Source organism: Tachysurus fulvidraco, chromosome 13 (genome assembly GCF_022655615.1).
Source record: "Tachysurus fulvidraco isolate hzauxx_2018 chromosome 13, HZAU_PFXX_2.0, whole genome shotgun sequence".
Taxonomy (NCBI): Eukaryota; Metazoa; Chordata; class Actinopteri; order Siluriformes; family Bagridae; genus Tachysurus; species Tachysurus fulvidraco.
Window position 1 is genome coordinate 11,248,217 of NC_062530.1, and position 16,805 is coordinate 11,265,021.

The 16,805-nt window shown below is 37.4% G+C and overlaps 1 protein-coding gene across 1 annotated transcript; it reads right to left on the reverse strand.

Annotated features, from left to right (window-relative positions):
* Positions 1–5,921: 5,921 nt before the first annotated feature.
* si:ch211-151h10.2 (uncharacterized protein LOC567699 homolog) lies at positions 5,922–16,772 on the reverse strand. The gene is made up of 10 exons (XM_027132620.2): positions 16,431–16,772; positions 16,159–16,227; positions 15,706–15,904; positions 15,481–15,542; positions 12,709–12,847; positions 12,064–12,209; positions 11,689–11,869; positions 11,482–11,565; positions 11,283–11,378; positions 5,922–6,416 (listed from the first exon to the last, which is right to left on the reverse strand). The coding sequence occupies exons 1-10, from the start codon at positions 16,583–16,585 to the stop codon at positions 6,135–6,137; spliced, it is 1,413 nt and encodes a 470-aa protein (XP_026988421.1). The 5' UTR covers positions 16,586–16,772; the 3' UTR covers positions 5,922–6,134.
* Positions 16,773–16,805: the final 33 nt, after the last annotated feature.

Genomic DNA, 16,805 nt, shown 5'->3' on the forward strand with positions numbered 1-16,805 from the left:
TCACTCCGTGGGAGAGCTTCGCGGCATATCCTCAAGATTAAGAGTCGCAACGAATCAACACATCTTCTGAGGTAAATGTCTTCAAAACAATGGTCTCAAAGAAAAAAAAAACTTAACCCCCGCTAGTTGTGGTGCTCATCTGAGGATGGGAATTTAGCGCAAGACAATCCACTGCAACACGGACTAAACTCTGTGCATTGCAGATAAGATACAGTGTTTTTTTAATATCCTGAAAAATAATGGTTTTAGAGATACGAGGACTCCGCCCGACTGTTTCTCCAGGACCATGGTCCTACATAAAACAAAGACAGAGCTAAGGACTTAGTAAGTAGTCCTAGCCACATAAAGTGCAACTGTGCAACCTGGTGCAAGCAGTGCAGGACAAAAGACAGTGCAAACAATAAATTACAGGACAATACAAAAAAGACAATACACAAAAGACAATAAACAGAAACAGCACTGACCAGTGTAAATACTGTGTGTTCAACAATATTGCATGCAGTAATACTAGGATGAACACAGTGTCATAGCAACAGGTCCCTGAGATAATGTAAAGAATTGTGCAAACTGCAAACAACTCAAATCTTAGACAGTATGTGGAAACAGCAAAAAGGTGTGCAAAAACAGCATGTAAACAGGTTGATGGATGTAAACAGCATGTAAACAGGTTGATAGATGTATATTGGAAGTGTGTGTATTTGGTGTAGGTCTTTGCAGTCCATACAGGTGAGGGAAGAAACTGTTTTTCATACTTGTGGGAAGAAACTGTTACACAGTCTGGTTGTGAGGGCAAGAATGCTTCGGTACCTTTTTCCAGATGGCAGGAGGGTGAAGAGTGTGTGTGAGAATGTGCGGGGTCATCCACAATGCTCTTGTACCTTTCTCAGCCTCCATAAGAAGTACAGTAGAGACACTGCTGGGCTGTCTTGGTGATGGAGCTGGTGCTGAGTGACCAGGTGAAGTTCTCCGCTAGATGAACCCCAAGAAATTTGGTGCTCTTCACGATCTCTACTGTACAGATGATCTGTCGATGTTCAGTGGAGAATGGTTGCTCTGTGCTCTTCTGAAGTCAACAACCATCTTTTTAGTTTTATCAACATTCAGAGGGAGGTTGTTGGCTCTACATCAGGTAGTTAGCTGTTGCGCCTCCTTTCCTGTATGGTTGACTCTTCGTTCTTGCTGACTATTTTTTAGTCAGCAGGCTATTTTTTGTTAGCTCAAATAGTGAAGGCTACAGAAGGCTACCATTTGTGAATTGTATTTTATTAGAAAGTGAAGAAATGCTTTGGTGAACTAGGATGTTTGAATGCTGTCACTCCTAAGTCTCACATTGTTCTTATTATGTGATTAAACAAGCATACTCTGTGTTTTCTGTGTTTGTCTTTCTCTCTCTCTGTATTGCAAATGCTACTCCTTAGATCCCAGTGATTTTGTCCCATTCTGTTCTTCAGACCTGCCTGATAGATTCCGATGCCCTACTTCTGGTTGTTTTCATCACATGGATGCTAGTTGCTGCTGTGGAGTATGGCCCTGCATGGACAGCCTGGAGTTACATTGGATTGCTGTAGATAGTAACACTTTGAATCCATGGAGATGGCTTTTTAACAGTTGATAACTTCAACAAGCTAGACCTCATGTTATTACTAGAATGCATTCACGGTTATAGAAAGAAAATTATTTTATATTTATACAGTCTGGTGTCACCCAGAAGAGGATCCGTTCCCTTTTGTATCTGTTGTCATGGAAGTTCTGAGGCTTAAGAATAAAGTATCACACTGGTAGACATGGGCAAGAGTAAAAAAGGTTTCACAATTTATTGTTCTCAGCTGTGCAGCAGGACCCAAGATTTTATAGACAGAACTCAAGTAAAGAAGATATGTAAAATCAAAACATCATCAATCATTGGCTCAAAATCACCGCATGCTCATCTCCTGATCAAGCTACTCTGGACCGGCCCAAGGTCTGCTAGATGGCCTACTAGAAGATTTACTGGAAGTTGTTTATTCCTAATTCCTGACCAGTCTCCAGTCCCTACTGCCCTTGTCATAATCTTAAGAAAATGCCAGTCTCTGGTCACTACAGATACAAGGTAAAAGCATAGAAGGACAAGGCCTTATAAACATCTTTAGATTAGAAATTTCCACCACACTGTCTCCTTTCATGTTCTCCCCATGCCTCTGGGGTTTTCTCCGGGTACTCCGGTTTCCTCCCCCGGTCCAAAGACATGCATGGTAGGTTGATTTGCATCTCTGGAAAATTGTCCGTAGTGCGTGAGTGCGTGAGTGCGTGAGTGTATGAGTGTATGAGTGTATGAGTGTATGAGTGTATGTGTGTGTGTGTGTGTCTCAAGATGTCTCAAGATGCCCTCAAGTCTGAGTTATGTTTTGGCACTCCCTGTGCTGTCATATATAGTCTGCCCACCCCATTTTTCTCTCTCTCACCCTCTCTGTCAAGCTGCATATGCTACTGCTGAGATATAAGTGATTCAGACTCCTTTCTGCTCTCTGGACCTGCCTGTGCCATCCCTACATCCCTTTGGAGTTCACATGACTCGACAATCAATTACTGTTTATAAGGATGGCCCCAAATTGACAGCCTAAATATTACCATTTGATTAAGCCAATGGAATCATGGAGTAAACAAATTGAAGGGCTTAACTTAGACGTTTGGAGATGGACAAAGTGAGTAAAGGAACAGGAAGGAATCATCACAGAGATGGAATTTGAATGAAAGAAATTATAAGAGGGCAGGAAAGAAAGTCTGCTGAGAACATTTTGGACAGGAAGGAGGTGTGGCAGGGTCTAGCTTTGACAAAGGTGGTTGTGTGTGCAACCTGGACAAGCCAAACTGTGGAAAATTCCCTCTGTGGTGCCTGTGCCAGTTTCTGGGGCAGGGAGATGAAATCAACCTGCTTTCATGGTGGGGGAGCTACAGAAAAATGCCACAGTGTTCTAACTCAAGCACCACCACATTATTCTAAGTATCCTACCTTAGGGAGAAGTGTCACAACTGGGGAGAAAACCATATTTTGTTAAGAAACATTAACCAGCATAAGTATTTTAACGATATGGAATTTAATTTAATTGAAGGAATTTATATATATATATATATATATATATATATATATATATATATATATATATATATATATATATATATATAGATTGGATGGAGAGCATCTGTGAACAACAATTTTCAAGTCTTGACACATATTCTCAACTGGATTTAGGTCTGGACATTGACTTGGCCATTATATCACAGGAGTAGGCTTTGAGATAAACCAGTCTATTGTAGCTCTGGCTGTATATTTAGGGTCATTGTCCTGCTGGAAGGTGAACCTCTGCCCTAATCTCAAGTTTTGTCAACTCTAACAGGTTTTCATCTAAGATTGCCCTGTATTTGGCTTCACCATCTTCCCATCAACTTTGACCAGCTTTCCTGTTCCTGCTACAAAAAAAAAAGCATCCCAGGAACATGATGCTGCCACCAAAATGTTTCACGATGAACATGGTGTGTCAGGGTGATGTACAGTGTTAGGTTCCACATTTTGCAAATACTTTAGGCAAAAAAGTTACATTTTGTTCTCATCTGACCAAAGCACCTTCTTACGCATGTTAACTGTGTTCCCTACATGGTTTGTCACAAACTGCAAGCTGGACTTTTTTATAGCTTTCTTTCAATAATGGCTTTCTTCTTGTCACTCTTACATAAACGGGAGATTTGTGGAGTGCACGACTAATCGTTGTCCTGTAGACAGATTTTCCCACATGAGCTATGGATCTCTGCTTCTACAGAGTTACCATGGGCCACTTTGCTGCTTCTCTGATTTGTCTGGGCTGTAAATTTAGGTGGGTAGGCATGCCTTGGCCATGGCTACCAGTTGTGCTATATGCTTTCCATTTTCAGATAACGGATTGTACCGTGCTCTGTGAGATGTTGAAGGCTTGGTATATTGTTTTGTATCCTAACCCTGCTTTAAAATTCTCCACAACTTTATCCCTGTCCCATCTGATGTGTTCATTGGTCTTCATGATGCTGTGTGTTCACTAATGTTCTCTAACAAACCTTCACAAAACAGCTGTATTTATACGGAGATTAAATAACACACAGGTGGTCTCAATTTACTAAGTAGTTGGTTTCTGAAGGAAATTGTTTTTACTGGATTTTAGTTAGTGGGAATCAGAGTAAATGGGGCCTGAATACAAATGCTTGACACACTTTTCAAATATTTATTTGTAAAAAAAAAATGTGGACACCATTTATCATTTTGCTTCCAATTCACAATCATGTGCCACGTTGGTCTATCACATAAAATCCCAAATAAAATACATTTTTGTTTGTGGTTGTAACATAACAAAATGAGGAAAAGTTCAGTGGGTATGAATTCTTTTGCAAGGCACTGTATAACTGAATTATACCTATTGAATGGTTTAAAAACATACCTTCCATACATTTAGAATCAAGTATTCCAAACAGACCATGGTACGATATGGTATAAGATCTACATTAAATCTACATATGTTTGCCATTTTATTACTATCTAATTGTTTAGCTTTATATTACATATTATATAATAATATAAGATTTGTTATAACAATATAACACATTTGACTGCAGCAGTCAGGTGCTCTACAGTTCTTTCCGTCCATCAGTGAAAAGGTCCAGTACTCATCTTGTATTATTTAGGTAGTGATACTGATGTTGTATTGTATCATGGTCCAGGCCAGACTTATGTATTTCCCTGTGTTTCTTTCTCCCTCTCACTTTGTTATGCATATGTGTGTCTTTCATGAATGTCTCTATTTATAACAGCTACATGTATCGTAGCATTAAACCAGAAGAATGTAGGATTTTACAGTATTCAGCTGATGTTTGTAACAAGTCAATACACATACCCATTAAATTGTACTAATGACAGTGATAATGTTCTGAGTATATCATTTCCTGCTGCCTTTATCACAGCATGCTCAGTATTACACAAAGTCAATGTCAAGGTTACAATCTAGGTAAACTATGGCCAAAGGTATGTGGACACCTAGCTATCATACCCAAATGTGGGCATTCCTTAAACTGCTGTCACAAAGTTGGAAATGCACAACTGCACAGGATGTTTAAATGCTGTAACATTTTCTTCACTGGAACAAAAAGGCCTGAACATGTTCCAGCATGACAATGGTGATATAAAATTACTATGATAAATTGGAAAAACTATAATGTAACACCTAATATAATGCATAGCATGTAGGGAACCATTTGAAATCACTTTATCTTTTTGTCTTGTAGCAAAAAGCTTTGCGAAAATCTGGCCATCACACTCTTGTTTTTTCAGCATTCTATTCCTGATTATTGATATGTTTTGGAGCATGGCTGTGTGAATTTTTGCTTATTCAGCCAATGGAGCAGTAGGTCAGGTACTGTACTGATCATGTGCTAGAAGGCCTTGGATGTACTCGGCATTCCAGTTCATCTCAAAGGTGTTCGGTGGGTTTGAAGTCAGGGCTCTGTGTAGGCCACTTTTAATTCAACCTTGGAAAAACATGTTTTCATAAACCTTGTTTTGTGCACAGGGACACTGTCTTTCTGGAACAGGTTTGGGCTATGCATCCGAGTTCCTGTAAAGGAAAATTGTAATGGTACAGTATACAAATCCATTCTATACAAATGCTTCCATGTGTAAGCCACTAGAGTTCTTCCACACCAAATTATTCAAATCATGCCTTTATGGAATTCACTTTATGCAGTCATGCCCCTTAGTTTGAATGGAGTTAAATTGAAATTCTACAGCATACAACAGACATTCTAGTCAATCTTGATCTTCCATTTTTGTAGCAATATTTTGATTAATTGTACTTTTATAAACTGTACTTTTATGTAAATGTCCAGACATACCAAGGAGGAAATATAATGTTTACTGTGAGGCAATAAGTTGACAAGTAGTTTATTTTATCTGGTTCTTTTACATACAACAGAAATCTAGTGGCTGCATCAATTCAACTGATGAGCCATAGATCAAGTGGGATTCAAACAAGTCATAAATTAAGCATTTATACATTCATTTACAATCATTTAGAATATACATTTTCATTTTACAGTGATGTCTTTCATTCATTTACAAAGCGTTAAACAAACAATGTTTACCTCCGTCGCCTCACCCCACAAAGCAAGTTCATCACTGAGTATTTAGAGCTGGGTGTGTGTGTGGGTCTTGGTTCAGGGTCTGAGGGGGTATTTTCTGTGACTGGAACAATACCGTACACAGGAAGTGATGAAGGAGGTGATGAAGAGCTCTGCACATGTTCCACATCAGAAGTTTTAATGCTATTCCTCTCTTGTGACACACTTAGGTCTTGCAGATGCCTGACAAAGGTCAAAGTCTGTTGCGAGAGGGATGCAGAATCCTTGAAGACTTTTTCAAACTGCAAACAAGCAAAAATAAATACAGAGCATGAAATGTAATTCAGTTCTGATGGCCTTACTGTCACAGTCTGGCAAACAATGAACAAAACCAAGTTTCTTATATTGTCTTAACATGCTTAATAAATAACACATTTATTTAAATCTACATTAGTTGTTTATTTTGTGTGCAATTATAACAAATTATAATCGGAATGGTTTTCACGTTTTCCATTAATGACATTCCAGTTAACACCAGTAGTTCCTGTGATGAAGTAAAATGATATTAAGGGGCTATATGGAATTTAAAGTGTCATAAATCTGTCATATCTCTCAGTGATATACAGTAATTGCTGTTACAACTCTATTGTTGTTTACCATTTTGCTTGTTCAGTAGATAACTAGATATAACTGTAATATGTATAACTTCTGAGAACACTGAATGCTGTCCTTCATAAAGTAGATATGTTCAGTCTGAGATAGGAAATGTGTTTCACTTGTTTAAACAAGCACTGGATTGTTTGGGTCACAATTTTGAATCACCAATGCAGATCAATGTGAGTTATGCTCCATTCATGGCAAGATTAAATATGGTTGTTTAATTCCAAATGCTATATCAGTTCTTAGACACATTCCTTGCTGTACAAGGGTAAGCCATAGACCTGCAATACAGCCTGCAAAGTCTTTTAAGAAACCAAATAACACCAAGTGATCCGTTATGACCCATAATTACCCATCAATGCTTCAATGTCCAATGCTTCTGATGCTTTACTGTGTGGTGCAGATGATTCTGTCTCATAAATTTGGCTAATGGGTTAAACATACATTACAATGGGGAACAAATCTGTATAGATTCTGAAGCAATATGCATTATTATCAGTTTGTGAGAAAGTTACTGACCATCAGCCTTTGCAAAAAGTCATGGTGAGGCTTTGTGTATAGTTCCACCATTATTGATTTGGGAGCAAGGTTGCAGGTAGGACACAATAGAGGCAGATTTTATACAGAGATAGACTAATGCTGATAGACTATTAGAACTACCACTTAAATAGACACCCAAACAATACAGTTTTAAAACTCAATGTCTATAGTTATGGAAAAATTTTTACAGGGTGTTTTCAAATTGGCAAGGATGCCAGAATCATGTCCTAGTGAGACTATAATATTGTGGTGCCTTGTTGACCGTGGGCCTCAGTTTTGCTCTTTGGAGATTGCCAAGCTCCTCAAGCTGCCGTGCTCATCAGATCTGCACCTTATCATTCCTCAACTAACTAGTTTGTCAGAATGCTTCCAAAAGCACAGGATCAGTGCAAAAGAGACTACTGTAAATACATTCTTTTTAACATAGAGAAAAACACTGAACTAGACAGTCTCAGAACAACCCATATCAGTGCCAAAAATCAGTCAGTCTGTGACTCATTCTGTGACTGTTAATATCATTATCAGGGTTTAAGTTTCAGCAAAAATTTCCAGCCCTATTGAATCGCAAAAACTACACAAAGACCTGAAACTAGTCCAAATTACTAGGGCAACAACAAATAATTTGCATGGAATACTACACTTTGATATACAAACCCCCTGAAACCATTGGAACAGCAAGACCAATGGAAGACATTTGGGTTGGAGATTAAAACATAATTATGAGACCAGAATTTCAGCTTTCATTTCCTGATATTTACATCTAGATGTGTCCAACAACTTAGAACATAACAAACCACACAATTTTGATGTGAGGAAAAAGTATAGGAATATATAGTTTTGTAGTTTTTTTATTTTATTTATAGTATAGTATAAATTAATTGCAAATAACACAATATATTGATGCATATCACTTGCTGCAATAAGTCTATTAGATGGAATACTTCATTAAACAAAGGATCCACCTGTTGCACTGCATGCAAACTGTTGCATTTTGTGATTGTTAGGAACTAATGGGACAGTTCCTTGCCAGACCACCAGAGGGGGTCAGAAAGCTGTCCCTGAGTCCTTTTCAGCCTAGTCTACCGAAAGCCTATCTGAAGTGAAGTGACATACGGCTAAGTATGGTGACCCATACTCAGAATTCGTTATCTGCATTTGACACACACAGCAGTGAACACACACACACGTGAACACACACCCAGAGCAGTGGGCAGCCATTTATGCTGCGGCGCCCGGGGAGCAGTTGGGGGTTCGGTGCCTTGCTCAAGGGCCCCTCAGTTGTGGCCGGCCCGAGACTCAAACCCACAACCTTAGGATTACGAATCAGACTCTCTAACCATTAGGCCACGACTTGCCCTGGCTTTAGATTTTAATTTTAAAAGAACGAAAGAGAAAAGATGTGATTTTTTTAGATGTGATCTTAAATTAGAAAAGCTGTTTTCTTGATATAATTTTTTCTCATGATATACAAATGCCTGACTAGGCAAGTATGCTGTACATGGATAATAAGTGTGTCCATTTTAATTTAAATCACTGAATGCTGCAGGAGATGTGTGGTGCAGTGCCTCTGCTTTTGCTTTTCAATGCAAATCATGGATTTGAACCCTCATCCTCCCACTTTTTCAGTATGTAATTACATCACATTAATAATATGTTAAGTGACCTTCAGTTCACATTTTTCAAACAAGGAGACATTTTGAAGAAGGTAGGTAGCACTATCCAGTGAGATAGTCAGCATAGTTAACTGCAAATGAAACATTTAAACTAACACTTTTTCCCTGTTTGTTTTATTAGTGTACAGTGCATCCTGAAAGTATTTACACTGCTTCAGTTTTTCCACATTTTTTTGTTACAACCTTATTACAAAATGGATTAAATTCATTATTTTCCTCAAAAGTCTACAAACAATACTCTATAATAACAACATGAAAGAAGTTTGTTTGAAATCTTTGCAAATTATTAAAAATAAAAAACAAACACGTATTTACAGCCTTTGCTCAGTACTTTTTTGAAGCACCTTTGGCAGCAATTACAGCAAGTACAGTATGATGCTGCAAGCTTGGCACATCTATTTTTAGGAAGTTTCTCCTGTTCTTCTTTGCAGGACCTTTTAAGGTACAACAGGTTGGATGGGTAGCGTCGATGCACAGCCATTTTCAGATATCTCCAGACATGTTTGATCTGGTTTAAGTCTGGTCTCCGGCTGGGCCACTCAAGGCCACTCCTTTCTTATCTTGGCTGTGTGCTTAAGGTACTTTTCCTGTTGGAAGATGAACCTTTGCCAATGTTTGAGGTCCAGAGGTTTTCATCAAAGATGTCGCTGCGTCTCTCAGTTCCTGCCACTGAAAAACATCCCCACAGCATGATGCTTCCACCACCATGCTTCACTGTAGTGATGGTATTGGCCAAGTGATGAGTGGTGCCTGGTTTCCTCCAGAGCTATTTAGGCCAAAGAGTTCAATCTTTATTTCATCAGACCAGAGAATTTTGTTTCTCATGGTCTGAGAGTCCTTCAGGTGCCTTTTGGCAAACTCCACCATGTGCCTTTTACTGAGGAGTGGCTTCCACCTGGCCATACAGGCCTGATTGGTGAAGTGCTGCAGAGATGGTTGTTCTTCTGGAAGGTTCTCCTCTAGCCACAGAGAAATGCTGGAGCTCCATCAGAATGACCATCAGGTTCATGGTCACCTCCCTGACTAAGGACCTTCTGCCCCGATCATTCAGTTTGGCCAGGCAGCCTACACTAGTTCTGGTAGTTCCAAACTTCTTCCATTTATGGATGGTGCAGGCCACAGTGCTCATTGGGACCTTCAATGCTGCAGAAATATTTCCCCAGAACTGTGGCTTGATACAATCCTGTCTCAGAGGTCTACAAACAATTCCTTGGACTTCATAAATTGATTTGTGCTCTGACATGAACTTCCAAATCATGTCCAATCAATTGAATTTACCACAGGTCGACTAGAATCAAGTTGTAGAACCATCTCAAAGATGATGTCATGGCAAAGGCTGTGAATACTTATGTACAGGTGATTTTTTTTCTTTCACATTGTCATTAGAATTATGAGGAAAATGATGAATTGAATCCATTTTGGAATAAAGCTGTAACATAATGTGGAAAAAGTGAAGCACTGTGAAAACTTTACGGATGAACTATATTGTACTTGTGGACTTGATCTTTAGGAACAAAATTGTCCCTTTTCTAGCAAAGAATGGTATAAACCAGGCAACCCTGTATTTTTTAAATGAAACACACTTTGAGGACAGGATCAATTAGTATATGACATTGACAAACAAAACATTGACAATCGTTCTACAATTACATTTAAGATATATATTATTTTTTATTATCCAAACTACATTTATAGTTAAGTTTTTTTTGTTATATTTAACATTTTATCTTTAACATTTATTATTTGATACGAGTCACTCTCTAAATGTAGGCTTCAAAAATGTTAAAAAGAGTTAAGACCAAATGTTCTGCATGCATACTAATAATGTTAGGAGACTTCTGTTGCAATTTTACCTGTAAGATAGTTGGCATCATATTTTCTGTATTACAGACAGTGAAAGTTAAAGAAGTAATTGTAGAAGCTTGGAGTATATCTGCATCATTGTTTAGTCAACAGTTCATTTTATAAATAATTTTAGTGTACAGACACAAAAATAATAATGCCTGTACATGTACCTTAATTAAACTATTTACAAATACACAGTCAGTGCATCTGGATAAAATTATTATATTTATTTATTTATGATTCAGATTGCAATAAAACATTCTTTTTAATGCATTGTTACATTTAATGTAGAAGGGTGTAGTTTATATTTGTGTATTTCATTTTCATGTATTTTCATGAAGATCATATCCTTAGAGACCCTTAAAGACCTAAAGCCACTATTTATGATTTATAGTCCAAACTAGTATGACATTGCTAAATTATTAGCTTTATATTTAGGTGTCAATGTACCTGCTGGGTGTTGCACTGCAGAAGGTCTTTTGTCCATGTAGACTTCACTGTTAGGCCCATAGTTTGAGCCAGAGAGTGATGCTTAATTTCCAGCTCCTGTTGAATAGGTATTGGAAATTATTCTTTCTCAAAATGAACAGAGGGATAAGAGTTTGTTTGAGTGTAGGTTAGGATATAAGGGTATGGATGTATTTTTCACCTCAAGAAGATGTGTACTTGTGCTCAGGTGCACCTGACACTCATGAATCCTACTCTGGAACAGGCCCAGTTTTGTGTACAAGCCCTAAAACACATTTGTACTAACATAAAGAAATTTGACAACTCCTCTGAGCATTATCAAGTGTGGATTCATTGATGAAAAATTCCTCTATGAATTAATGTACACCAAATTCATTTAGAATCTAACCTCAGTGTCAGTGAGGACAGTGTGAGGATCCTCAGGGTCCTGGCACTTTTCTGGCTGCAGGGTCACTTTTGTGTGCAGATCCTCTAGCTGCTCCCAGTATTCCTGCAACTCCTGCTGAACATTAGCCAGGCATACCCCATACTCATCCTGGGTCTGAAGGAGAACACGTAGATCACTCACCCTGACCAAGGGAGAAGAGGATAAAGGGAGAGTGTAATAAAGGCAGAGAGTATGGAATTGTTCTTTTAGGTATGCTCAGACATTGCTATTTGCAGCAACAAAAGGACATTTCCATAATCGTACACCTATTCCTCAGCATCTACAAATTAATATGAAAAAAATAATGCAAAAGCACTTTGGTGGCATAAGATTTACCTCTCTTGAAGATAAGTACAAATATGTTTCACTCTGTCTTCTACTTTAGATTTCATTGCTTTTTCCTCATTATTGTTGGTCTGCAACAGCTGCACTTCAATAGGAACACTATTGTTTGCTGCAACTGTTATTACTTCAAATACTGCCTAATAAAAAAGAAGCACACACATTAAAAAGTGTTTATAAGACGACACCTGAAAAGAAACATTCCTAACATTGTACAGATTCGATTTTTCAAAGACAGATGTGGCAAGTGAACATGATGACTCAATCCTAGAGGAATGAGTTATTTATTTGGATGCCATGTGTGAGTACCTGCTCATGTTAACCCTTAAATATGCAGGTGCAAAACTGTCAAAACATGTTATCAAGACAGTTGTCACATCTAAAAACCCTCAAAATGCTAGGCTGTATTTTGTTGACTCTCAACTCTCTATTAAAGTTGTTCAATCACTAAATAGTAGCATCTCAAACTTACTAGTGTTAGCTTCTCAATTTATTTTGGGCTATGCAATTGCCACTGCTAGAAATACAGGTCGATATGACAGAAACAGCATTACTCAATTCTATTAACCCACAGAAACAATAACAAAAAAAATATTTTAGATACATGCAGAAAACATAACAGTGAGGTATATCACTGACCTCCAATTTGGAAATGAGTCCTTGTATCTGGGAAACTCTTGGATCTGAAACTGGTTCCTGGAGAATGGAGACCACCAAACCATCCAGTAGAGCTCTCACCATGGATAACAAATGACCGGCATCTTGCTGACTGATGAGACTGTAGACAAATGACATAAATCTATAATATGTCCCAATAGGATGTTTGTGAGATTACAGTTCCACTTCAAGTTTCATGTAAATGTATTTAAAGAATCATGTGTTACAGCTGTTTGATTAAAAAAAGTTTTTTGTTAGACTTGACTTTTGTGTAATGGCCATACGATTTGTATACATCAATATGCTCTTGGTAATTGGGTGTTTACACATTGTTAAGGAGGTTGACACCAAATTTAAGAACACTAGATAAAAATTCTAGGACTAGTTTAAAGTTTATAATTTTACTTCTTTTTAGAAGAAGTATTAGCATGTACATTGCATAATATAGAGTTAAACGCTTCTGGAAGCTTTTTTGTTTGAAAACCCAAATCCAATGAATCAGTGACAAGAACAAATATATGAATACGTGCACTCTTGCACCAACATTAGGCTGATAGACCCATATCACTGTCTGGGAGCATGGAGTACTCCCTGATGACTAAGTTTCAATTCTTAAGTTGTGGGCTGCACAATACATTTCTGTGAAGAAGAAACAAAACTGAACAAAAACAATAAGGTTCCAGTCGTATGTGCTTGAAAACATAATAAGAACATTCTTAACAAAACAATAGTGTTCCAGCATGGACCTTCACTTAATAATAGGTAAGTTGCTCTGGATAAGATTGTTACTGTACAGTAAATATACAACATACACACATGCATATGCACACACACACACAAAATATCTAAAAATATATTTTAAAAAAGGCTTTTGTTCAATAGTTTAATATTCAAGCATTGTGACATTCAACCAACTATTTAAAAAGAGTATGGAATCACTCAACGCTGAGAAAAAAGTACGGAATTATCGAAAACAAAATACATGGACAGATCAGCCTTGCAGGGTGGAGCCTTAACATAGACCAGTTTTTTAAATTGAAACCATAAATATTCAGCTGGATTGAGATCCAGGTGTTTGCTGGACATGTCATTCAGTTATGCCTTTCCTGAAGAAAAGCTTGAATTGTGGCAAAGATGCATTGTCATCCTGAAAAATGACTTCATCACCACCAAAGCTACATTTGTTTTGTTGTGCATTTTCTATTTTCAAGGCATATTGCTTTGAATTTTCTATCCTGAAATTTTGATGTCTTTTTTAGTCTGCCTGTATGTTTTCCATTTATAACCGTTCTCATTAATTTTAGATTTGCACCAAATTTTAGACATAACAGACTGGGAGCAACCAACTCCTTTTCCACAATCCAATGTTGAAATTCCTTGTTAATGGAGTTTTATCATCCTTTCCATAGTTCCATAGTCAACTGAAAGCTCTTTCACTGGAGCCAAATATCCTTTCTATTCCAACAGCTAATTGGTGTGTAAGCACTCCCTTTTAACTACTGACTAACCCTGTATTTGTTTTGGAAATGTAAATTAAAAAGATGAATTGTTAGTTTTTTTTAATTCTATATTTTTTCCTCAACACTGAGTGATTCCAAACTTTTCCTGTACTTGATTTAGAAAAAGACATACAATTGAATTAAAAAAAATACCAGCAATTGTTTTTTCTGTGTTTCACAAAGCTAGAATGTTAAGCTATTGATATTCATATCTGTGATTTGTTTGTTTGTATCCTCTAAGTGTGGTAATTCCATCATTTTGCCAGGGGTTGTATTTGAGTTTCATGTCTATAATTCCCCACTGGTTCCATGCAGTCTTTACCCCAAATAGACACAGTAATGAGTCAAATAATGACTCACTGCCTTAAGAATCTGTAGAAGCCTGAAGTGTACACCCTTAGTTATTTAATAGTTTCATATTTGGCCAGCTGTTGATTCTATGTTAATATACACATTAGATTTCTTGACTTTCTGAAAAAAATACACAAGTATATATCAAGCAAATCAAACAGTGAGGTACTGTTGTTTGAAATGGGTTAGTATCGGTACACTTGGAGTGAGTGGCAAATAATATAACAGCTTGGCACAAAGAACCACACTGTCAAATCTGAGTCCTACAGGCAACATTGGCATTAAGTAATGTCAACGTTCATGAGTCCACCATCAGGCAAACACTTGTTAAGCCCCTACTCTCCAGAAATAAAACTTACATTTGCTCAAGATAACATGTGGACAGATGAAGCCTTTTTCTTCATTATTTTGGTAGTGTTATTTTTTGAAACCCAAACATTGCATTGCAATATAAGAACCTCATCCCAACCATGAAGCATGGTGGTGGCAGTATCATGGATTGGGGATGCTTTGTTGCCTCAGGTCAAGGACATTTTACCATCATTGATGGATTTATGAAATCTGGATTGACCCAGAAGTCCAAAAAGGAGAATGCCTTTACACTTTTGTCCTGTAAGTTGCCAGCAAGCCAGTAAGTTCAGATAATACAAAGTCAATTTACAATAATTCCAACTGAGAAAATAGTTATTTATAAATAGAGTTATTTATGATAATAAACTGCTGGATGAGCAGGAACTTCTGAGAAGCCTGTCAGTCAAATTCTATATAGTTATAATGGACTTATATAGTATATAATGCTATAAAGTAATGACATAGCAATGTCAGTTCAGGAAAGCTTGCAATTTTCACAATTTTCAAAAGTATAGTGATCATCTGAAGGGTTTCTTTACTGTATTTTCCTTACCTCGTCTGATGAGGTTGATTAATCCTTTTCCCAACGATCTCACTTTTCTCAGAGACATTGTTCTGTAAAAAAATTAAATAAAATAAAAAAGTAAATAATAATAATAATAATAATAATAATAATACATATTATTATTATTATTTCATACAGGAAACAATAAATATAGTAGTACTTTAAGTTTTTAGACAGGATTTGTGTATGAACTATATGTACATATTGACTTACCTGCTTATATTGCCTTCTGTATTGGTAAAGGAACTTAAGTAGAGAAACAAAGTAGAAGGCAAGTCCTATAAACAGTATCACAGCCAGCAGCAACCTGCCTCCAAACTCAGGAAAATGTGTCTCCTCCTGAATCACAAACCACAATGCTGCTACTGGAGCCAGACATCGAATCCATCTGGGACAGTGCCCCCAATGTGAACTGTTGGGAAATAATTTTAATGTTAATGTTAAACTCTGTACTTTTCTTATAACTAGATTAACTGTATACTGTCGGTATAAATGGTAACCAACTACCAGCTCCACAGTATTCAGATCTTTCCTGAGGGTTATTTTCTAGCTCTAAAACCTTGCCAGTAGCTGAAATGGCAACTCTAAATTGCACCTAGGGTAAGATGAGTGAGTGAGTGAGTGAGTGAGTGAGTGAGTGAGTATGTATGTATGTATGAATGATACCATGATGAACTGGCATCTGATCCAAGGTCTTTTCCCGCTTCATGCCTGTTGTTTCCAAGATGGGCTCCACTGTCATCAGGATAAAGCAGTTACTGAAGATGAATCAATAAAGTACTACTCTAATTTAAAATCATAAAAATGACAGAACTTCGACATTCATAAGTCATGTGTGACAGTATATACACAGGATTGTCCGTAGTGATTATTATATACACAATTACACACGATCAATTCCACAAACACATACCTGCTCAAATGCTTTACATACTTACTTCTCCCAGCACTGTTTCTGCTCCATTTCCACACCATCCTCTATCTCACTCTCATCTTCCCTCTTTCGATACCCTTTCAGGTCCCTCACATCCACCGTCGTCAACTGAGGCATTGGTGTAAAAGCTTTGATTGGAGCACTGTTACGACTGTGCATCTGTTCTCCATCGGTTAAAGCTGAGGTAAAAGACTTGTTTGTCCTGTAACACCAGCTTAGCAGCTGTGTCTTCTAGTTGCTTTTGTTTTGAAGCTTTGTTCAGTCAATAGAAGCATGTGTGGAATGCGGTGTGACACGGAGTCTTTATGTACTTAACACGCATGAAATTAACACCGTGAAATTAACTTTAACCCCTCTCATCCCTAGCATCAATTGAAGA